Here is a 25,074-nt window from a genome sequence, read left to right on the forward strand (position 1 = left end):
AAATTTGCACCATAAGCACACGCATAAGCACAACCATCAATAACTATAAGTACAACCATAAGCACAAAATAGTGATATTACAAAATACAAACCAAAAGTCAAGCTCAAGAAGAGTTAATAGTGAATAACTTAATACAATCATCCATTTTGAGAGTCAATTTTGAAATTTGAATTCTTCATCGGTCTCCTCTGAGTCAGCTTCCTCCTCGACCTCTGAAGCTAATGTGCGAGTGCGATTAGACCCAACAGCTCCTCTACTCCTTTGTGCTTTAGTGTTAGGTCGATCTTCTTCATTAACCCCTGTTGCTAGCTCGACATCAAGCCATGTAAGATCCTCACCCTCAAACACACGCTCTTGTCTTGGATCCACGATCCACTCATGGAATCACCATCAGCTTCATATAATTGAATAGGGTTAAGCTTCGTGCGATTTTCATACCTCTTCCTAAGCCGCTCGTTATACCGGACATAAACCAAATCATTCAACTTTTTCTGCTCCAACCTCTTTCTTTTTTTTGTATGGAGCTGTGGTAGAAATTTGAAATCAGATAAATTAGATTTTAGATTAGAAAATTGAAATTCAAGAAATAAGGATTAAGGATTAAGGAGTAAAAGACTTGCATGCTCAAATGCACTCCAATTGCCCTCACAACCAGATGAGCTACATGTGAGATTCAACACTCGAATATCGAGACGTTGTAGATTTGGTGTCTCGCTTCCATATAATGCCCACCATGCAGCTGTATAATATTTTATAATTTAGAATATAGTTAAAAATTATGGGTATAAAATAAACAATAGATCTATACATAAAGTAAGAGACAAGTAAGATTATTTTTGGGCTTTTGGCCGTCACTTGAATCTGTAATATCCCTATTTCGAGGGGCATTATCTCTCCCAATGTTTCCCAAGCCTAACTTGAACTTAATCAATTCATGGCTCTGGATCTCATCCTGGATATCTTTGTCTGGCACCAACCTCTCCAGCACATCTAAGAACCCACCATTTATTACACGATCTGACTCAATGGATGGGTGCCTGTAGTGAAGAGATGGGTTTAGAAAATAACCGGTTGAATGGAGGTACTTGTGAAGTTGAGTATCCCATCTCCTATCAATAATTTCAAGTATAGCTTTGCGCGTATTTTCATTATCCTTTAAAACATCTTTTATTTCAGTTCTTGCCCTAGTCATTGCCTCATGTACATAGCCCATGGCGGGCTTCGCATCACCATCAACTAGTCGAAGCACTCTCACTAAAGGGCGAGCCACCTCCAATGCAATAATTATTTGAATCCAAAAAGATGTATTCAAAATAATTTTTCTGCCTTTCTCCCATCCTTATGCTTTGACCATTTGCTTTGACTCCACTGCTCTGAAGCAAACATTGTCCTCAAGGCACTTTTTTGCTTGGCTAGGCTTCGAAGAGTGAGAAATGACGTGGCAAATCTAGTGATACTCGGTCTCACTAATTCTCTCTTCTTTGTAAAAGGCCTCATCATGCTTTGGACTATGGTGTGATTGTAAATAAATCCAACAACAACATTGCTCTTGAAATCACCCCACTAAATAAAGATGTACCCATTTCCTTCAGTATAAGATTAACACAGTGAGCTGCACAAGGTGTCCAAAACATATGCTTCCTTTTCAAAGTCAAGAAATGCCCAGCTGCAGCATAGTTGGCACCATTGTCAGTGATAATTTGTTCCACATTTTGCTCCCCGACAAAATCGACAATCTCATCCATCAAGCCAGATAAGTATATACCATCATGTGACTTGTCTGATGCATCAATAGACTTAACAAAAAAAGTACCTGTTGGGCAGTTAACCACAAAATTAATGAATGCCCTTGATTTCCCATCGGACCAATCATCACACATAATAGTGGCCTCATATTTCTCCCACCCTTCTCTCTGAGAAATCAAAATTTTATTCACATCATATACAACATCCTTCTACAAGGGCTCCCTAACCTCATGTAGTGAAGGAAGAATAAGTCTTGGGCCATATTGCCCAATTGCCTAGACTATACATGCAAAACTATCCAGAGTTATAGTATTAAAAGGAATGCCGGCCATGTAAATCCACTTTGCAATCCACTTACATACTGACTTCCTTTGTTCTTTCTTATATTTATTGTCAATTGTGGTTGGGTTTTTTTTTCTTTCTCTACTAAACCACAATTTCGGGGCTAGGGGTGAAAAAAGAATCCATTGGCCCCTTAGAGAGAGGAATTCTTCTCGCAGCACTACCACCAATATTTATAACCCTCTCTCTTGAAGTTGGAGTATGAGTACCCCTTTGCCTCATAGCAACTTTAGACATATCATCATCATCATCCACATCATCATATAATTGCATATCATCAAGTAGTTCCTTTCTTTTTTTTTTTTTTCTCTTTATCTTTTTTCAATCTAACCAAATATTCTCTATTCTCCTTTTTTATATCATCTGTAGCTTGTGGGCATGCTCTTACATTTCCAGAAATTCTGGCTAAATGTTATTTTTGTCAAAAAATACCACCCATATGAGTATTTCCACAGAGCAAGCATATCACACAATTTCTATCTTTCGGATTTTTTAGTTTAGCATATTTCCAAGCTGGATCCTTTTTATTAGAAGATTGGGAAGAAGACATTGCCCCAAAAATAAGTATAACAATATTATTGCACAAGAAGGAATAAAAAGTTACCGACTCTGTGAAGTAGTGCTTGATTTCTTCATGGCCTCTGAATTCTTCAATTTCTTATCACAAATTCACCTTAACATCCCCAAATCAACAATAAAAGGCATCAAATGAACATCCAAGTATCATACAACTGCCAAATCGAAGATTTGGATGAAAAAAAAATTTTCGCCAAATTTTTTTTTCAGTGATTTGATGCAAAAAAATCCACAAAAGTGGCTGGACATCTTCAATTAGGGGCTATAGTAACTCCCCAAACAGTTTTCTTAAACATTGGAACAAAAAAAAGACCATTTTGCCCCTCCCTGAGGGGCAAAATCGAAAAACATTTTCGTGGAAACCGATGCGAGCAAGATGCGGTCTGATGCGGCCATGATGCGGCCTGGTGCTGCGCATATGCGGGAGCATCTGTCAAAAGCGCATATGCGCTTAAACGGGATGTGTATGCGAGCGCATCTCGCATGATGCAGCCGTGTATGCGGCGTTGCGGCCGCATTTTTAAACACTGCCTAAAAGTAAATTTTGTCGTCGTCATCATCACCATCATTATTATTGTCACCATCATCATTAGATCCTTTTGCCAACTATTTGGGGTCCGCTACATGAATCCTGGTCTGCTATTCTGCTCTAGCGTAGATTCAAGAATCATGGCAAGTTTTGACAAAGTTTTACATTGGCTGCGTACCTAACACAACTTACCTCCTTTACCGGTGGGATGATTCGGAGGAAGATTCAGATTTTTTTAGAAAAGTTAATGTTAGTAAAATATGTAGTTTTATATAAAAATAATTAAATATATAAAATAACAAAAAATTTAAAAATAAACAATTCAATAAAAAAAACACAGGCCGGAGCTTCAATCGAAGAGGCTGAATCACTCCGAAGCGGGACGAAGCACATAATTGCTTTTTTGAAAGACAATTTTCTCAAATTCGCTTCGGATTTTCGTCCTAGACCGAAGCGAAGTGAATCTGACAACATTGGATAGGACTTACTATGCATAAGTGAACATGAACATAGGACTTACAAGTATCCGTCTCTTTGTGGCTACCAAACTTCTCTTGACCAACAATATTGTGATATGTTTGATGCCTACCTTTAAACTACCCCATGAATACATTTGAAGCTTTGAGCATGTTCTATTACTCTTGCAATTTTCCAAATTTTATTTTATTTACCTTACATTCGTGTATTATTCTGTTCTGTATATTTCTTCATGAATTTGTAAAATGAAATCCAACAAATTACCAATTTAAATAATTTTCCGTTTTGAACTGAGCCACACACCATTGGTCCAGTTAATCTATGAAACAGAATATTCTTATGCAAATTCTTTCACATTATGCCTCCATTTATTCTTCAACTTGTAATTTCACATGCTAGAAGAATTTTGGCAACAAATACCACAGTGGATAGAATATGGAAATGTAGATCAAGTGGCCAAATATGACCATAAAGCTAATAAAAAAAAATTTGAACTCTAAGAGCACCAAACTTCTCCTGTCCAGCAGTATCTATCTCTAAGAGCACTAAACTTCTCCTGTCCAACAGTATCCCAACAATAGAATCAGATTTACCCACAGTTTGTAAATAAGGCATGAACCTCCACCCCAAAATAAATTTAACTTGATAAAGTCATCCTTCAAACAAAATAAAAATAAACCATTTGAAAATAACATTTGCTTGAGCATTAATGCTAGCATAGAAATTATGTAGTAAAAAAAAGAAAAAAAAGAAAGAAAATCAACGCTAGCATGGGAGGACTAACATGGCTTGTATTTGGATCAAGTTCCCCATGCTCGTTTGCAAAAACCACTTAAGTTATCATGATCTCCTAGAGCACCCATGACGTCATGTGGTGATGTCTTATGATTGGTTAATCAAAACTCAATCCAACTTAGCATGGTGAATCTATATAGGTTATGCTTGAATCTAATGGAACACGCTCGAGGACAATAGCATGATAACCCAGTTGACATACAAGTGGCTTTGCATGTTTTGATTGACATTCTGTGGTGAGACTAAAACTCATTGAGGTCTATAAGCCTTGTCGCCTTTTGGCTTTCACTCGTCAAGCAAATAGCCCAGCTACTTGGGAAGGAGGGTCCATGGCTCACTGAGGCATGTGGTACATCATTGGGGTTAATCCCTAACCTATACTATGCTTACTTCATAGGAAGACCTTAGCCTAACACTACCATAGGGTTTCATGCACTAATTTCTGTGGTGGTGGCGTGTTTAGAGTTAGCCGAATTGCCGATAAGGGTAGCGATTCCGTTTCGGAATCTCAATTCGGCGTTTCCCTGGGCGAAAGTTGATTCTAAAAGAAAGGTATCACGTTTCCATTTTTTGCGGAATGCGATTCCACCTAGTTTAGGAATCTCGATTCCTGGATTACCGGAATCAAGATTCCATATCAACGACTTTACGATTCTTAGTTGCACAAGAATGCGATTCTTCTTGTGAGAAACGTTGTTTCCAAATTTTTTGCAATTGCGAATCCATGTTGTTTGGAATCAAGTTTCTATATCGCATACATTGTGATTTCTTGCTACACAACAATGCGATTCTACTTATGCAAAACGTTGATTCAAAGTATTAAGGAATTGCGAATCCATGTTGTCAGGAAGCAATGTGAGCATAGGGAGAGCAGAAACCCTTCAATGTGTACTCAATCATGAGTGAGCGCGACATGTATGAGAGCGTGAGAGAATTTGAAGTTGCACACGGCAATAAAATCAAAATTTAAAATATGAGTAATATGTGAGCATAAGGAGAGTAGAAACCCTTCGATGTGTGCTCAATCATGAGTGAGAGTGGCTTGTATGAGAGGGTGAGAAAATTTGAAGTTGTTGCACATGGCAATAAAATCAAAATTTAAAATATAAGTAATATGTTAAATTTTTTATTTTCTTATTTACTAATTTCCATCCTTCATTCCATGTTACTTTTTAAGAACGCTTACAAAGAATAAATAATACTAAAAAATATGTTACTTCAAATTTACTAATGTTTGGTAAATGGTGTGGGTACTAAACTACTAATGTAATAATTTTTAATATATGATCGGCACCGTCATTTCTTCAAGTTGAATAAGAGGATAAAAATGCTTTTCTTTAAGTAAAATAAGAAGATACTAAGGAGATGAGCAAAGTGCCCTGTGTGATGTTTTAGGTTAAATTAATCATTAAATATCAGAGAAATTGACTAAAAATTGAATAACTCTATTTTCAAAAGTCAAAAGACTCAAAACTACATTTAACAAAGAAGAATTACTATGTCATGTACATATTTTATAATTCAAGGAAGGGAGATAAAGGGAGCTTGGCCCTTGTTCTCACTCCTTGTATGCTGTAGACTAGCTCCAGACCTTGTAGGCATAATAGGGTTATTGGTAGACCGAATCCATTGTATGGTATTGTCCACAAAGATATCATAAAGGTTGACATTAATACTTGGAGCCTTGAATTGACTATATACAGACCAAAATTCGATCTTGTAGTAATGGGTAAATTTATATATTTTCTGAATGCTTCTCTCATATACCGAAGGGAGTTGGTTCGCAATTCTAGTAAGGGGAGAATCTCGATTCCAATATAGGGAGAATCACGATTTCGGAATGGTGAGAATGGTGATTCCAAGTTGATGGGGACAATGATTCTAGAATTTTAGTAATCGCGATTCCTTATTTTTAGGTATCACGATTTTAGCAACCACCGAAACTAGTGGGGTCATGCGTGATTCCATATCGGTATGAAACACGATTCCAACATGAAGGGACATCAATTCTTGCAAATAGGAAACACGATTCCTAATTTTTTGAATCGCAATTCCAAAATAGTGAGAATCATTTTTCTCAAATCCGAATTGTACGGACAACGATTCCTAGATTTCAAAACTTCTGATACACGCGATTCCGATTCCCGAGACGATTCAGAATCACAAACGTTTCTAACAACTCTAAGTGTGTTACATAAGCAACCATCTCATTGTGTCCATCAGTGCATAAATGGACCTCTTTGGGTGATTATTTCTCCCTTTTGGCGTCCTCATGAGAATGCCTTAACTTTGCATCCCCCACAGCTGGGATGTACACCTAATCATTTCATTATATTAAGTACATCAAAGAAGAGTGATAAGGCCTTGTCAACAGCACAATTCTGAACATATGAAACTCAAATTTGATGGATGTGCCAAGGGAATGTTGGGACTAGCAGTTATGACTTTTGGGTTTCATACAAATGGAAAGGGGTTTTAAATTATGACGCATTTTGCTAGGCCATTGAGAAGGACAATGTCTACATGGGCCAAACTAAAAGCTGCCTTTAATTGGGATTATACTGTTGGATGATTTATGGAAGCCTATTGTTGTCGGGGGTGAATTTATGAATACTATCATTTATGCTAGAGGAAAGGTTCTACTTCCTCATGCATTGGTTGGTAATTTTAAGAACTGCAAGATTTCATCTAGGCGTATGGTGAAGTTATCATGATTCCAGAGAGAACTGTGGGTTTTCCATGGAATTTTGGGGTTTATAGGGTGGAGTGGTGGGCTTTTTCTCTTGAGGAATTTGCCGGCATGAACTCTTTGTTCCTTAGTGTGATGTTATGCAGGCATTGTTTTCCTTAGCAAGTGCCTGCCTAGGTTTTGACAAGGGCATTCTATTGCAAAAGCTCACCACTTCTACTGTAGATTTTGTAATTATGGATTTCTATTGGCATCCATCTTCTTGTTATTTGCACTGATTAAATGGGCGAAAGCATTGCCAACACGTGTTTTTGATATTTAAGACAGGTTTTGGGTGTGAATGACAAGAATTAGGAATGACTGCAGAAGCATGCGTGTATACAACAGTCCTCTTATCCTTTAATTTCATTGGCAATCCACTTATCTTTTAATTTCATTAGATTCCCGCCCTGAGTAATTTAAGTAGACTTTCAATTGTGTCAACATTGTTTCTTATCCGGAATCCATTTTAATGATGAGTTTTCTCTGTGCTTTCTCCCAATGTTCAGAAAGGCGGAGGCGGCTGTCTAAATACATAGGTGGCCCTAAGGGCAGGGGTTGGGGTGCCGGGCGGGGGGGGGGCGCATATGTTGTTTTGGGTATGTTTTATGAATGTGTGTGCATGTATATGTGTAGTGTGTATGTGCATGCACGCGTATGTGTTTGCGTGAGGCCTCGCATGAAATTCTTAGAGATCATCCCTTTTTTTTTTAGATCCATATTTTTGAGAGAGAGGTCTCGAACACTTGGAGGACATTCTGTTTTTTCTTCTTCTAATATGTTGAGAGAGATTGTGAGAGATAGAGACCTCACATCAAATGCTTGGAGGTTATCTTCTTCTTTTTCTTCTTACATGTAAAGAGGGAGCATATGAGTTCATGTGTATCTTTGTGTGTGTGTGTGTGTGTGTGTAAGAGAGAGAGAGAGAGAGAGAGAGAGAGAGAGAGAGAGAGAGAGAAAGGCCTCCTATCGAACACTTGGAGGCCCTCTTTTCTTCTTCTTCTCATATGTAAAGACAGCACATGGGCCCGAGAGAGAGAGAGAGAGAGAGAGAGAGAAGGGCATTACACATACTTTACTTGAATTTTTGTTGAGAGAAGGGCATTACACATACTTTACTTGAATTTTTGTTGGGGGTGGATTTAATTTTTTTTCTTTTAAGGGGTGGCACTAGGTGGGCGTTCAGACCCACCTGGGTGCCCGCCTTAAGCCTACCCGGGTGCCTATGCGCCAGCCTTAAGCATGTACGCCCAAACTTGACCGCCTAAGCTATGCCTAAGCAGTTTGTAGGCGAGGTCACTTAGGCGGCCGAGCGGCCGACTCTTTCATCATCACTTTCTCTGAAGTGAGCTTTCAGATAGGAGTGTAATATTCATGCTTTGCATTTCTTTGTTGAGATTTCTTGTAGAGCTGTTTAGACCATGAGGAGAAAAGTGTAGATCCTGCTACTTTTCTCCTTTTTTTTTGTTTTTTTGTTTTTTCTTTGTTATAGCAGCAGCTATCTTTTTGTTTACCTATTGAATCTTAATCTTTTGCTTCTAATATTATATTTATTGGCCTTCTATACATTTCTTCGGAAGTGGATGGAATCTGTATTGATTATATCTGTTTGATTTTCTCGTTTTGGCAGGATTCCATGGGACCTCTTATTTCCATTACAATGGCATATGTTTTGTTTGCAATGACACAACTGGCAGTTGATGTTAGGCTGACAGCATTTAAGTTTTTGGACCTCGTTGTTACACACTATCCAGTTATTGTTTTCTTGTATGCACAAGAGGTAGACGCGGTATAAACTTGGGGCTGCCAATTTATCTTGGTTGGATGTTTGAGGAATTTTTGATGAAAATAAATTTTCAATGTTTGACGCTTGAAGTATTTCAATCTAGTATGTCACAACTGGAAACCAAACGAAAAGAAAAGAAAGTAATTTGTGATGGCGTTTTTTGGATTCATATCAAATGCTTGTATTGGAGGACAATTGCTGTGTTACATATTTATCTGCCCATCTTCCAACTACTTTTGTTTTGCTGTTTTCAATGCAAATTCTCGGGCTAGGAGTCATGGGCTAGTGAACTATAACTCTGGATACTGAAACAAATGTAAATGTTGAGAGGTTGCATTTCCATTGAATTTGTTTTTTTTTTGGTCGAAGTGAAAAGACTGCATGGTTGATGGAGTTTAATGCAGAAAAATTCATGTAGTCTGTCATCATAAAGCACAGTTTTATTAGCTGATTTGGGGATTCATGGGACCCTTGTTCTGTTAAACTGTCTGCCATAGTGATTTACTGCTGTTTCTGTTTGGTGGTTGTATTAGGATATCTATAGAAAGGATCGCATGGGACCATACAGGTTAGGTCTTCCAATTCTAAAAGAAGCCCATCCCGGCTCCAGTTTGATCCAGGAAACTGATCCAAACCAAGATGATTGGTCAAAACGAAGTTATTTGAAGGTAAGGCCTGATCCATAAGAAATCTTCATTCTGTTGGAGATTAATTGATGGTCTGTCTTTTAATTTTTTCTTTAATTTCTTATCTGTAGATTTAGATGACGTATCTACGTGGGACAGTGCATGGCATGGCTCATGTGTCTCTATTCCTGATCTGTATTTGTGATGCATTGAACAGGTTCTCGACAATTATATGGATATTCTTCAGAACAATCAAAGTTGCTTTCAGGATAAGAGCAAACTCAAGGCTGTATCGACTAGTCTTGTACATTTCTTGTCATCATTGGTGTCTTATGCACAAAGAAACGATTCTTCAATTAAACATGTAATATGTTTCACATAATATGTGCTCCATTTTTGGTTTTTGCCATTAAGGATTTGATTGTATCACTTGTTTCCCATTTTAATTATGCTAATCATTTTTTTTGAGGCACCTAACTCTTTCTTTTACCCTTTCCTATGGAAGCACCACAAAACACCAATGCATCATCATGTTTTGGAGATTTGACATTGATGGTATACCAGGACCATGCGAAAAAAGCATCCATTTAACGCAACCGAGAACCTTGATGTTGGAACTGTTCAGCGACTCTACAGGGGCATGTTTGACGATGGGAATTTTTGGCTTTAGAAGCCAGAAACTCTCAGGTACTGTCGCAATTCCTAGTTTGATAACTAGGAATTGCTTTGCACTTGGAAGTGTGCACTTCTCAAAAATGAGAAGTGCGCACCTCCATGGATCCCCATGGAAGGGCGAGGTTTCCATTAAATGAGAACGGCATACTTCTCATGTGGAGCTCACCCAAGGGGATCTTTTGTTTTTTTTTTTATTTTAAAGCCCACTCATGATGAAATTTTGGGGGTGATCACCTAATTTGGGGGCATCAATAAAAAATATAAAAACTAATTTTCAAAAGAATGTTTATGGCTGTTGCAATTTAGCCAGAACAAAAAAAATCTACTGCTTTGGTAATTAGGTAAAGAGAATATGTATTTCCTTGACTCAGACCCCTGGAAGAAACTTTTAGAGTATACGAAATGGAAATGCAGACCTATTCTTGATTCCAGAATGACTTGCTAGTTGCCATGTCATATAAGATTGCACATCTCACATGGTTAATTTCTATCTCAAAGTCCATTTCATATATTATCTTCAACCCTGCCATTCAAATCTCAAAGCTAACAACTTGTGTGCCCTCAATGGCCATTCAAGTTTTAATTTCTGTGTATTAGTTTCCCCAACTCAGGGGGAGTGATTTGGGATAATACTTCTTAAGTTGCGTGTTAGAGTTTTCTATTTTGCATGGTAATCCCATGAAAAGTTGGTCTAGAATCTTTCACATCCATGGTCCTTTTGTAAATTGGTATTAATTATCCTCTCATACTCTCCTTAAATTCTTGAAGTGAAGCTTTCATAAAATGATTCATTCTGAGAGCCTGGTCTCTAGCCAAACTAGAGGCCTTTTCAACTAGCTGGCACTGCCCTTCTGACTAGGCTTGACACTTTGACCATCTGTTGATGTGTTAATGCCAGTCCCCAAGTATATAGGTCCTTAAAGAAATCCATCATTGCCATGTGTAGACGTAGCAATCCTCAACTGTCATATCTTCTGTCACAACCATATTAAAATAACAACCATATTAAATTATTAACAGTGTCTTGCATCTTCTACCATATTAAATTATTAACAGTGATCCCTTTCATGCATCCATCAGCTTTGCATTTCTGCCTCCAAGTTATTTCCTTAAGTATTTTGAGCCTTGACGTTGGATCTATGCTATGTTAATACTCCATTTTTTTTTTTTGAATGTTGACTTTGTATTAAGAGAAGTAAGTGCGTATATGCAAAAAATGACTACCCACAACTTGGGAGCTCTATACAAGACCCACCTAGCCAGTGGTGGGCAAAAAGCTATACAAGTACAGTGGTAAGAAAAACACCCCAGAAACAGAAGGCCAGTGGCAAAAGACTTAGACGACCGCCATAGCTGCACCTTCTTTAGCAAGAACGACTGCTGAGTGGTTGGCCGCATGCCAAGTATGCACCGAATAGACCTGTGAAAACCTGCTAGTGTCGGAGATTCATCAAAAACTGAAGCGAGACACCAGGGTGGGGTGGCCTTGCCTGAAGCCCAGGATATTACATTGGAGGAGTTTCCCTCCACCACTAGGGAGGATCCCCAAGAGAGATTGAAGCGTCTGAGGCCTTTTAAGAGAGCGAGAGTTTCCACCAAGGTGGAATCAGCTTGGCCAATAGGTAATTGGTGAAGGAAAGAAGGGTTGTGCCTTTGTGTGTTCTGAAAATTCCCCTGATGCCTGTTGGGCTTGGATTGCTGAGAGAGCATCCGTCAAAACTGAATTTGATCAAGTGAGGATTTGGGGGACACCAAGGGGAGATGTGGGGGGGGGGGGTTTGGGGGTGTGGGGGGGTTGGGGCTTGAAGGTAAGGATGGATTGCCAGTTGGTGAGGAAGTCCGTGGTGGAAAGGCACTTGAATCTGCTGTGAATAGTGGCCCAGAAAATCACCGTGGTCTTAACGGTGTCCAACAGATGCAATGGGGAGGAGGAGTGGCCTCGGAAGATCCTGTGGTTCCATTCATTCCATAAGGACTAGAGTGTGGCTACTACCGAGTCTCTCCAAGGCAAAATTCCTGATTTGGGCCATGGAAGAAATTGGGATTGCTGGAAAAAGCTGAGGACATTCTCGGGGGTGAACCCACGTCCAGTTGAAAAGCCGAAGGACATTGTCCCATATGCGCAAAGCTGTAGTGGATGAAGAGGTGTGGGTTTGATTCTTTGTCCTCCTTGCAAAGGATGCAGTGGTTGCGAGTGATCATTCCCCTTCTTTGGACCTGATCAATGGTAAGAGCCCTCTTGAAAAAGGGTTTATCCAGTTGAAAACCTGGATTTTAGGGGGAGAGATGGTTGACGAAGCTTCGACAACAATTGGTTGAGGAAGAGGGCTAATCGAGCAAAGGAAAGCAAAGGTGTGGGGAGAAAGAAGCCACATAGAAGACTCCAGAAGTGGAGGGGGACCAAATAAGCTTGTCCTCACCAATTACCTATTGGCCAATAGGTAATTGGTGAAGGAAAGCGGATAGCTCAAGGAAGGATTGAAGCTCCCTATCTCGAAGAAGTCTTCAAAAATTGGGGCTTGAAGAAGGTACAGAGCCAAAGGAGTCGAAGAGTTCTGCAATGGTGGCTTGTGGGTCACTGGCAGGGTGAAAGGGAGTGGGGAAACGGTCCTTGAGAGGTGTGTGCCCAAGCCGTAGATCAAATCAAAAGTGAATTCCTTTACCGGCCCTAGGGTGGAACCTAATGCAATACTTGAACTGTGGGAGCGACCGTAGTATGGATCTCCACACGCCAAAGGAATTGCTGCTGACCCTTGCGTTTGGCACCCAAGAAGAATCGGGGAGGTGATATTTTTGGCGTATCACATCTTGCCAAATGTGACCTCTTTGGGTAGCCAAAAGCCACCACCATTTGTCGAGGAGGGCCAGATTCGTCAATCAAAGGCTATGAATGCCCAGCCCTCCTTGCATCTTGGGTAAGCACACGATCTGCCATGAAAGAAGATGGTAGTTTCTGGTGTCCCTAGAGCCCAGCCATAGGAAATTTCACATCAATTGCTCTAGACGTCGGGCTACTGAGGCAGGCATGTGGAAGAGAGACATTTGAAAGATAGGGACATTGGAGAGGATGGCTTTAACGAGGGTGATCCTTCCTGCTGTGGAAAGGAAGCGCCCTTTCCAACCGGCGAGTTTGTGTTTTAATTTGTTGATAATGTGTTCCAGAGGCCTTGTTTTGGTTTGTCAGGGGAAAGAGGGTAGTTTGAGGTATTTGGAGGGGAGGGAGTCAACCCCGTACCCCTATTTTTTTTGTTTTTTTGGATAAGTCAGTGGGGGAGAAGGCCCCCTACCCCTTTTTTCATTAATAAAAAAGCAGAGAAAAACAATTAAGATACAACTCTATGGTAGGGAAATTGCGCCAGATCATGTAATAAAAGATAGGAGAGAAAATCTGGTGGTCTATGGCGCCACACAGTAGCATCGGGGCCAGCAGTTGCCCTCTTAGTTAGGGCATCAGCAACCATGTTAGGCTCACGAAATACATGTGTGATGGACCATCGATGAGAAGACAGTCTGGTGCAACAATTGTCAACAATTGTTTTAAGTCTCCATGGAGCATTGCAACTATTCTGAATGACATTCACAAGCAAGGTTGAGTCGCTTTCAATCTGGATTGGAAAGCAATTACTTTGAGCACCATCAATATTGAGTTTGTAATTATGAGTCTTAGGAAAAGACCAAGCTACCGAAGTAAAGAGCTCAGCCCTCTGCTGCTGCCAAGTTATCCGAAGGTTACCAATGATGGCCTTTTCTGATAAATGAAAATACCACTTCTTAACCTCTGCTAGTGCCTGAACATGCAAGGTAATTCTTTTCACAATAAGCTCTCTCCTGGTGGGTCTTGACTCAAAAAATTTTCTGTTGCGCTCTTCCCATAAAAACCAAATAGGAGTAAAAATGATGAAAGACCAAATATTACGAAGTCCATATGATTTAAACCTGAAAAGCAACCACCACCTAAGTAAATCAGGGACAGAGGTACCAAGGACAAACCTCTTTCCACATCTCCAAGCGAGTGATCTCTAAACACCCTGCGCAAAGGCACATTGGAATAATAGATGAAAAATGTTGTCATCATGGTTACTACAAAAGGGACATAAAGAATCCAGTTGCATGCCTCGTTGTTGTAGTAAGAATTTCGTGGGTAATCGATTATGTAAGGCCAACCATGAAACCATTTCGCCCTTGGGTGGCATTTGGAGGACCAAAGTGCACGGAAGATAGGCTGTGATGAACCTTGATGCCTAATAAAATCCCATGCCCTTTTAATAGAGAATGATCCATCAGCAGAATGAATCCAGACCAGTAAATCCTTCTTGGGCTGTAGAGGAAGAGTATAATTCTCAACCTCTCTCCACATATTCCTCAAAGAATCAGATGCGGGATGCGGCATAACCCAAGCTTGAGGAACTCCTCTGATAAAGTCTGACACCCTCCTCCCTACAGCATCCCCCATATACTCCTGAATGTTGTCATCGTGGAGGTCTGAAAATGGCTTACGTGTTAACCATGGGTCCATTCAGAAATCCACCATCTGACCATTACCAATATTCCACTGTACATTGCCTCTCAAATGAAATAAGCCGACTAAAATCCCCTTCCATGCATGAGAACATCCTCTTCTGCCTTCAAGCCTCCCAAATAGAGGAATTTCTAAAATAACGATGTTTGAAGAACTGTGCCAACAATGAGGATGGGTTTTCCAAAATCCTCCATGCTAACTTCATCATTCTTGCGATATTGAAATCCGCCATATCTCTTAACCCAAGACCTCCTTCAGCCATAGGGAGACACCGTTTTCCCATTTATAAGATGAACACCTTTTTTTTCTGCTTCCCCGGCCCATAAGAAGTTTCTCTGTAGTCTCTTTATTATATTACATGTTTTCTTCGAAAGAATGAAGGATAATAACCAGAAAACCGATGATGCCTCCAGTACAGACTTAAGCAACTGAAGTCGACCGGCATATGACAGGCATAAAGGCTGCCAAGACCTAATCTTATCGAACACTGTACCCACCAGATTATGACAATAACTGTGCCTCAGATGTCCACGAAATAATGGTAGGCCTAACTAAAGGACAGGAAGAGACCCTTCAACAAACTTTAAGTCCCTCAGAATTCTCCCTTGCCCCCCCCGTGGTGCACCAAAGAAACAAACATTGCTTTTAGATGAGTTCAGAATCTGACCCGTGCTCGTCTCAAACTTATGAATAAGTTTACGCATAGCTGTGGCAGTGGAGATGGATGCCTCACAGAAAATAAGCACATCATCAGCATAAAAGAGATGAGAGACCCCATAGTCACACCCTGTAGGAAATGCCCTGGGAACCATGCCTTGCAACATAGCACAATCAAGCTGTCTGCTAAACAAATCCATGACCAATAAAAAAAGATAAGGAGATAGAGGGTCCCCTTGCCTCAAGCCCCTCTTACCTTTAAAAAAACCTTTGGGTGAGCCATTCCTCGGGACAGAGAAAGAAGTGGTGGAAATACACAAGTGAACCCAAGAAACAAATAAGTCAGGAAAACCCAAAGCATCCATCATCCCGACTATAAAATCCCAGGATAATCTGTCATATGCACTGCTCAAATCGATTTGCAGACACATTTTAGGCCGATCTGAGTTCCTATAGCAAAGATACATAAGTTCGTTTGCCATGAGAAAATTATCAGTGACAAGCCTACCTTTCAAAAATGTAGGCTGCCTAGGGTCAATAAAATTAGCAAGAACAGTCGACCCCGTACCCCCACCTGTTGGCAAAGTGCATGATGGAACATTATGATCCTTTTTCTATCAAATATCGGGGGCAATGCCAATCATTTTTTATTTAGCCATGTTAGAACATTATGATCCTTTTTCTTTCAAATATCTCTGTCTTATCTAACAGAGACTCTTTTATAAACCTGAAATTCTGAATACTTCTGTTCATTAATTTGATATTCTCCTTTATGTTGACCTGAAATCCTGAATACTTCTGTTCATTAATTTGATATTCTCCTTTATGTTGTATCTCCTTTTGAACTTTTACAGTACTCTCGGTTGTCCTTCCACCTTTTATCATTGGCCTTAGGTTGGGAAATTTACGTACGGACTATGTTTTTTGACTGTTATAATGAAATGACCCGAAAATAGGCCATTATTACCCAGAAGGATGGATCCTCAAATTTTTTATATTTTTTCCCAAGTTTGCCCCCGGTTCGGTGTTAGAACCATCAAACCGCACTCTGTTGATTTTTTTTAAAGCAAACTAAGTGGTCTGATGTTAGAACCATCGGACCGCACTCTGTTGTTTTTTTTTTTTATTTAAACAAGCAGTCCAATGTTAGAACCATCGGACCACATTCTGTTGATTTTTTTTAAGTGAACGAAGCAGTTCGGTGTTAGAACCATTGGACCGCATTCTGTTTAATTTTTAAGAGAAACATGCGGTCTGAAGTTAGAACCATCGGACTGCTTTCTATTAATATTTTTTTATGTGAAACATGCGGTTTGATGTTATAATTATCGGATTGATTTCTATTTATTTATTTTTATGTGAATCATGCAATCTGATGTTACCACCATCGGATTGGATTCTGTTGATTTTGTTTTTGAAAATCAATCGGTTCGATGTTTTTAACATGGGACCGAAATTTCATTCTAAAACAAAGTTGAATGTTACAAAGGAAGAGAGGGTCTCTCGTGCAAGATGACTTAAAACTTGTGTACACTTTGAGAGAGAGAGGATGAGTGCATGCAAAGAGGCCTGAATAATTCCCAGTTTCATCACACTGAACATTTTCTAAATATTCAATCTATTTCTCAGAGCATCAAGAGGAGATAAGCTCTTAAAATTCTTGTACAAACATAATAACCATCTCAGATATGGAAAAAAGGCCTATAATTAGTGGGAGCCATCCATGGATCGATGGAGAAGGAAAGGAAGAGATTGACACCAAAGCAGTAAACCCATAGTTTAATAGAAGAAAATGCATGAGGAAGGATTGGGGCAAGAAATTTACACACACACACGAGAGAGAGAAAGAGAGAGAGAAAGCGAGAGAGAGAGAGCGAGAGAGCGAGAGAGAGAGAGAGAGAGAGAGAGAGAGAGAGAGGGACAAGAGAATTACAGAGAGGGAAAGCAAGAGCCAGAGGGAAAGGGAATTTTCAGAGAGAGAGAGAGCGAGAGTTAGAGGGAAGCTTGGGGGTTTTAGAGCTTAAGAGCGGTCCGAGGATAAACTTGAAAAAAGAAATTTCGGGGATCCATCCTTTTAGGTAATAATGGTCAATTTTTGGGCCATTTCGTTATAACGCTAATATAACCCGGTCCGTATGTAAACTTATCCCTTAAGTTCAAGGTATTTAAACCCCACCAGCTCATTCGTATGAAGGGCCATGTGCTTGGACCATGGTTTTTCAGGTTCAAATCTTGTCAGCTCTATCCAAAAGAAGCAGTGGTTTTGAGGGTGTGGTTTTGAGGTTGTAGTTTGAGACAGGGAATGTGTTTCATGTGGCCAATAAATGTCGAATCTTGCAAAATTGAGCTTGAACTTTCTTAGTTGGATTGCGAGTTTGGACAAGCACTCTATGCTCACTTGTTGTCATTGATGGGGTTATTTGAATTCCAATCGGTGTCTTTATAAATTTGAAGAATTTTTCTTTTTACAATTTTTGAATAAAATTACTTCTCTCAAGAGAAAGGAAACTGTAGCACCTAAGAAATTTGGTCAAACTAGTATTATGTAATGATGGCTCCCTTGCTTAAAATCAATTTAAACAGGTGAGCATTTTATTATTATTGTTGTTGTTGTTGTTGTTGTTGTTATTATTATAAGTAAGCCTTTTAAGAACTTTTGTCACATTTCATCCTTCAGATTACCTATGGATGTCTACATTCTAGCTGACGTTAAAACAAATTGTGCTTTTATCATGCCTGCCCTTTTTCTCTGAAGACATGATCATCCATTTTGTTGCATGGATGTTTTAACTCAAAGATGGTACTTAGGGCTATGTTGAGACTCAGGCAGTATAGAGTATGGGATTTCTATTGCTGGCAATTCACGATCTGCTTCTGTTTTCGAATTCCATTCATGTTCCATGCATTTTGACTTGTGCAGAACGCTAATTGGGAAGAAGTGTTGCATGAGTACAAGTCTTCCCTTCCTAATAGAGCTGGTGATTCAAGCATCCCCACAAGAGGTAAAAGAGCACATCTATGCTATTTTATAATCTACTGTTGTAATTTCAGTCTGTAGTATCTCTTGGAGGTCTGTTTGCTACTCTTATCCATTGTCTGTCTCCTTATTATTGGTCTACCTGTCCAGCATTTAAAATACCTGGAATGTATTGCATGCTCTTAAGGAAATATCTATTTTAATATGTATAAATGAATGTGCTGATGTCTATGCATATCTGTGTCTGTCGACCTATCTATTTTTCTCCTATTTAGAAAGTATATATATCTATTTAGATATTTGTATACATATATGCTTGTGTACATAATTGTTGCAGCAATGTTCTCATTTGAGTAGACAGCATAACATTTTTCGACTCTCCTTTGGAAGAAGTACACCTGGTTGAGCAATGGAAGAGCATCCCTATTGAGTATTTGTACCCTAGCTAACTGAAACTCATGGTTCAATCCGCCAGGAACTCAAAAATACAGTTTTGCTCTACTAGCTGCTTGTATTTTTCCCCATTTTCCTTGCAGGCTAGGTTAAACAACTGTTGATGATCTAACTCCTACCACATCCTACAAAGTGAGTAGAAATATGCAGCAAGAGACCTCTTTCCTTGTTAAAGATGGGAAGTTTCCTGTCTTGGTTCGTTCAGTCGAGCCACATTTTTGCTTTGGGTATAGATTTGACATACCAGTTCCAAATCTCTCTCTCAGTTCGAAGTAACAAGAAGCGCATACTAATCGATGGTTGCATAGATTGTAATAACCAAGACATCATGGTTCAATTTTCAGTTCCCCACTTCTCATATGAGAGATCCATTCTTCAGGTTCAATAATCTTTCCATTGATGTACCGTAATTTTCTGCTTCCACCAATGAATATTTTTGCTGACTGCGACCACTCTAAATAATTTGTTCCATTAAGTTTGACAGTCATAATATTCATTCCAAGGTTATATCCACGGATACCAATATAGGCTACCTTGGACTACCAAAGATGGAGTTGTCACTAATACTAGACATGCCAGCCACACAATCAGCAACTGAGAATGCTTGCTGATCAACACAATCAGCAACTCAGAAACACGCTGATCAACACAATCGACAACTCTATTTCACTTCCTACAGGGAGCTGAAACTATCTATACAAGAGATCCCAACAATGATTGGTGGAGTCTCACAAGTCACAACTTAGAAACAAGAATGCATCATATTTTCTGACAACACCATCGAACCATCCTGATCAGATCTATGTTTTTAACATCATCAAGTTATCCAAACCAGATCTAAGGTTTTTCAGACCATTGAATCATCCCAACCGACTCCAAATATAGGGTCTATAACACTGTTGAATCATCCCAACCAGATCTACAGTTTTAATTCAACATCAAGAACCTGAACTCAGAATTTTGCATTCCATACATGTTTCTTCATATTTAGGGTTTCTAACTGTACAGCTGATGAGACCCTTGCGGTCAGAATCAGATCATTAGGCTTGCAAGAACCATTGCCAAAGTCTCCTGCTCTGATACCAAGTATAAATATATAGCTGAAAAGAAGAAGAATAAGGGATAAGAGGATCTAGTGAGAGAGAGAGGAGAGGAAAAGATAAAAGACAAGTTCAGAGAGAGGCAAAAGGAAGAGAAGATAGGTATTCACATTGGGCTCTAAACTGATCCACATGCCCCTCTCTTCTAATGTATATATTATTAATATTTACTTGTATACAATGATGTCCTTTTAGTGAGGGAAATGAGACATGAGTCCTTAGATACTTAGATGCAATAGAAAAAAGTATAAACTTTTACATTTACAACCAACTTCTGTAAGGTCTTAACCTTGTAAATCGATTTACAGCCAATGAGATTCTTTCCAGGTGGAAGAGAGCTAAGCTTCAAATAGCATTTATGTTCCAAATCTCAAAGTTCCGTAGTCAGATGAAGCTTCCGACAATAATTTCTTATTGCCTTTTTATGATTACAAGGTTTAAGAGTACAACAGAAAGAAGTAACAAGAGTAGAATGACTAAGTGATGCTCAAAACCATAATAAATAGGAGGAATGAAACTTGAAAATAAAAGTCCCACCACCAAAAAAAAATATAAAGACTCAGCTAATGTTTAACATAACGTAAGGTGTTATGTTGGTGGCTACCTCAATATCAAAAACAATGAGGAGGTGTGTTTTTTTCGAGTTTTATTTTTCATGTTCCAATAGGTGGGTGGGTGGGTGGGCATGGGGGGGGGGGGGGGGGGGGTGGGGTTGGGGGGTTAGGGGTTGGGTTGGATAGAAACGCCTCTAAGTATACTTATTCATAGAGCAATAAATGAATAAAAACAATTGACTTTTGTTGTGCTTTTTGTTCCTTCATTATGTTGTTCATACATGGGTTTGAATTTTTTAAACTTGAATTAAAGCTTTAGAAGATTGAAACTTTCTCAAAGTTGAAAGTGAACTTGAAAGAAAATAACAATCCCTTTAGCTGTAGGAATGGGGTTGCATTCAAGATGGTAGCACCATTTGTGACTCAGCTACTAGTCTCTGTTTCCATTCCTACCAATCTAACCCAATTCGATAACTACTGACGGATTTCAAAACTTGCTAATACACTACTAACAATTAACATTTTAAAAAAAAAATCCGTTTAGTTGTAATGCATTGTGGATTAAGGAAAAAGAACCACAAGACGCATAACCCTTATGGTTTAAATAGTTACATTGCTTGCCATACTATACAACCAAAGATATGTCTTAGAAAAACCTGTGAATCCACTCCTTATTTCCAAAAAGAAAAAAGAAAGAGAAAAACTATCATGACCACTAGATCCACTACACTCTCCATCATCATTAACAGTTGCATATGATGCCAAGACCTTATCATTAGAGTATCCCCCTTCTCAAAATATTACTCTTCTTCCTCTGTCTCCTCTGAATCAGCCTCCACCTCTTCTTCCTCCACTATTGTCCTAATACCCTTTCTTAAAGTTGTAAACTGTCAATTGCCTACATAGGGCTTAATGAACTTTCAACAGCCTCATGAACTTGGCCGAAGCTCAAACTATTTCCAAGGAGTACTTGTCGTCTACAGCATTGACCAACCACTCATTGAAATCATATGTACCTCTTCAAGCAATGAGGTCAATGTGATGGCACTCCTCTTTCAATCTTTGATTATAATTTAACCAAGATTGTTTCATCTCCTTAGCTAGAATTTGTTTCTCTTATGGACCTGTTGGATGATGCATTAATGTACAATTTTTGAAAAAATAATACACATTAATGCTGATCTAACATGCATGTTAGGGTACTAAAGTTTAGAAATTATGAGCTTAAGTTGCGGCCACAATCAGAAGGATTACAAGATTCAATATCTGAAGGGACATCCTTTGTAAGTGTTAGATTTTCCCTTACATGTGTGGCTCACCATAGAATTACATTTATTAAAGTCAGATCTATAGAAAATAGACTATATTGTGATCTGACTATATTGTGATCTGGCAATACATTATACGCTATTATGTAAATAAAGTATTCAAAGCACAAAATCACAATGAAAAGGTAAGCACAAAGATGATCAAGATAAATTTTAATCGTCTACCTTATTGCTATATCTATCCTTAGTATCCTAAGTGAATTTATTAAGAACATAAACATATTCAACTCAATTTTTGTGAGGTCTAGGACTTCCATGTTGGGTTGCTTTTCATGTACAGTTAGGAATGGGATAAGTCGACCTGGACCTAGACCTGACTCGTTGAGGTTTAGGTTTGTTCCTGACTTGACCTATGTTCAGGTCGGGTCCAAGTCAATTAGACTCAAACTCGACCGATTAGGTTCGATCCGAGTCTAAAATAAAAGAATATAAAAAGCAATGTTATATATTTTATAATATATAGTATTGATATGTACCTTACACATATAAATATTGAGTTGCCTCACGTTGGCCCCCAATTGGGACTCGATCCGATGGGGTCCAAGTTGGACCCGAATCTGGACTTGACCCGGGTCGGGTTTCAGTCAAGTAAACCCAGACCCATGCTTAAACTACCCCACTGCTATTGACATAGATTGGAAGTTCTTCAATCTTGCATCATTGACAGAAATGCTTGCTTGGTACTTCTAGTGGACTATGTATTGACATATATGAGTCCTCTCTTCCCTATTGAAGAGGTTCCTTATAGTAGTATGCTTGTCTCTAGCTGCAGTCCCAGGATTAGGATCAGTCAACCTCTTTGGTCCGGGTTTTCTCTGACCAAACCCCATTTGTCTACTATTTCTAGATGAGTCCTCCTCAGGCTCCCCTTCCTCAAGATAGTAATGTTCTTCTGCTTCTTCCTCTTTAAAAGCCTTCATTGACCTCACAATATCCTCATATATCTACTTACCTCCATATTGGTTTGGACTTCTTTCCTAACATTGGGTGATGCCATCATGTGTGAGGCCTAAATCTCCTATAATACCAGCCAAATATTTCTTTATTTAATATATGTCATTATTACAAAAGCTTGCATTCAACCCTGTTTCTATCATTTTACCTGGCAAAGTGGCAAATTTCCACCTTGGATTACCTTGTTTGTTTGAACAGGGAGATGACATTTAACTTACTCATGCTCAAGATAAGGAGCAGAGTAACTAATACCCAAACCTGAAAAATCCACAAAACCAAAACCCAATCTTGAATATGTATAGGATGCAACATAGTAAACTCCAATCATGAATAAAGTCAATCATTTAGAATCCAAATATTGAAAAGAGTTTCTAAACCAAACCCTATCTTGGAAAATTTCGTAAGAGACCCAACCCACGCTAAAAGAAATTTACAAAAGCATAACTTGGAAAACCACAAAATAAAGAAAAAATCACCAAACAAACCAAATATTGAGAATAGTCATCAAAAATAGAAAAGAACCCAAATCCAATATTGTGAAATTGTCAAAAACCCCAAGTACTTGCCCTATGGAAAAGGGTAACAAAATGCAAACCCAAACTTAAAAAAGTAAGAACACATAAACAAAATCTTGAAAACAAATCCAAAGCCATAATTTGGACAGTATCAAGAAACTAACTCTTGGAAACCTAGTCATAGTTGACTCGGATAGGTAGCTTTGGCTGCGAAAGCACCTCCTTTGGCACATCTTCAAGTCTCACAAACAAACACTTTGTGCTTTTTTATTTCGCCTGAGTTTGAAAGTACCCAAAAAAAAAAAAAAATTGTCAATCTTCAAAAACTTTCCAAATCTTCGTTTTAGAGGGGTTTTTCTCCTTAATAGGTTCACAATTTTTGGGTGGTTAGAATACCCCCAATACTCTCTCTTCCCATCTTTTAGGGAGGAAAATGACATAAAATGCCCCTTCTCGGTGGCCTTTTCTCACCCTTGGGCAGGGGCATCTGGATGCCTCCCTACCGCATTCCTTGAGGGGGCCCTGCCCATGAAGCGCTGCCTAGCCTTTGTAAGGCACAAAATGTGTCTGCAAATCGATTTGAGCAGTGCATATGATAGAGTATCATGGGATTTTATAGTGGGTAGATCGGCCTAAAATGTGTCTGCAAATCGATTTGAGTAGTGCATATGATAGAGTATCTTGGGATTTTGTAGTGGGTAGGATGCATGGTTTGGGTTTTCCCGAGTTATTGTTTCTTGGGTTCACTTGTGTATTTCCACTACTTCTTTCTCTGTTTTGAGGAATGACCCACCCAAAAGTTTTTTTAAAGGTAAGAGAGGTTTGAGGCAAGGGAATCCTCTATCTCCTTATCTTTTTCTGCTGGTCATGGATCTTTTTAGAAGACAGCTTGATTGTGCTATGTTGCAAGGCATGGTTCCCAGGGCGTTTCCTACAAGGTGTGACTATGGGGTCTCTCATCTCTTTTATGTTGATTATGTGCTTATTTTTTGTGAGGCATCCATCTCTACTGCCACAGCTATGCGTGAACTTATTCATAAGTTTGAGAGGAGTACTGGTCAGATTCTGAACACATCTAAAAGCAAGGTCTTTTTTTTTGGTGCACCACAAGGAGGACAGGGGAGAATTCTGAGGGAGTTAAAGTTTGTTGAAGGGTCTCTTCCTGTCCGCTATTTGGGCCTACCATTATTTCGTGGATATCTGAGGCACAATTATTGTCATAGTCTGGTGGGTAAGGTGTTCGGTAAGATCGGGTCTTAACAGCCTTTATGCCTCTCATATGCCGATCGACTTCAGTTCCTTATGTCTGTACTGGGCGCGTCATCGGTTTTCTGGTTATTATCCTTCATTCTTCCGAAGAAAACATGTAAGATGATAAAGAGACTACAGAGAAACTTCTTATGGGTCATGAAGCAGAAAAAAAATGGTGTTCATCTTATAAAATGGAAAACGGTGTGCCTCCCTATGGCTGAAGGAGGTCTTGGGGTAAGAGATATGACGGATTTCAATATCGCAGGCATGATGAAGTTAGCATGGAGGATTTTGGAAAATCCATCCTCGTTGTTGGCACGGTTCTTCAAACATCGATATTTTAGAAATTCTTCTATTTGGGAGGCTGAAGGCAGAAGAGGATGTTCTCATGCATGAAAGGGGATTGTACTTGGCTTATTTCATTTGAAAGGCAATGTACAGTGGAATATTGGTATTGGTCAGATGGTGGATTTCTAGATGGACCC

At 39.1% G+C, this 25,074-nt stretch overlaps 1 protein-coding gene across 34 annotated transcripts in view; it reads left to right on the forward strand.

Moving 5' to 3' along the window:
- Positions 1-25,074, forward strand: part of LOC18423205 (ARM repeat superfamily protein) — a 91,853-nt gene that overhangs the window by 15,657 nt on the left and 51,122 nt on the right. For all 34 annotated transcript variants that reach the window (XR_016054167.1, XR_016054168.1, XR_016054175.1 and 31 more), the window contains exons 6-9: positions 8,825-8,974; positions 9,514-9,648; positions 9,824-9,970; positions 18,378-18,459. Coding sequence is in view for 21 of the 34 variants with exons in the window: in XM_020672842.2 (XP_020528501.1) it covers positions 8,825-8,974; positions 9,514-9,648; positions 9,824-9,970; positions 18,378-18,459 (514 nt within the window). In the remaining 13 variants the exon portion in view is untranslated. The remainder of the gene's footprint in view (positions 1-8,824; positions 8,975-9,513; positions 9,649-9,823; positions 9,971-18,377; positions 18,460-25,074) is intronic.

Source organism: Amborella trichopoda, chromosome 4 (assembly GCF_054954075.1).
Source record: "Amborella trichopoda isolate Santa Cruz 75 chromosome 4, AtrichopodaSantaCruz75HAP2 v2.0, whole genome shotgun sequence".
NCBI lineage: Eukaryota > Viridiplantae > Streptophyta > Magnoliopsida > Amborellales > Amborellaceae > Amborella > Amborella trichopoda.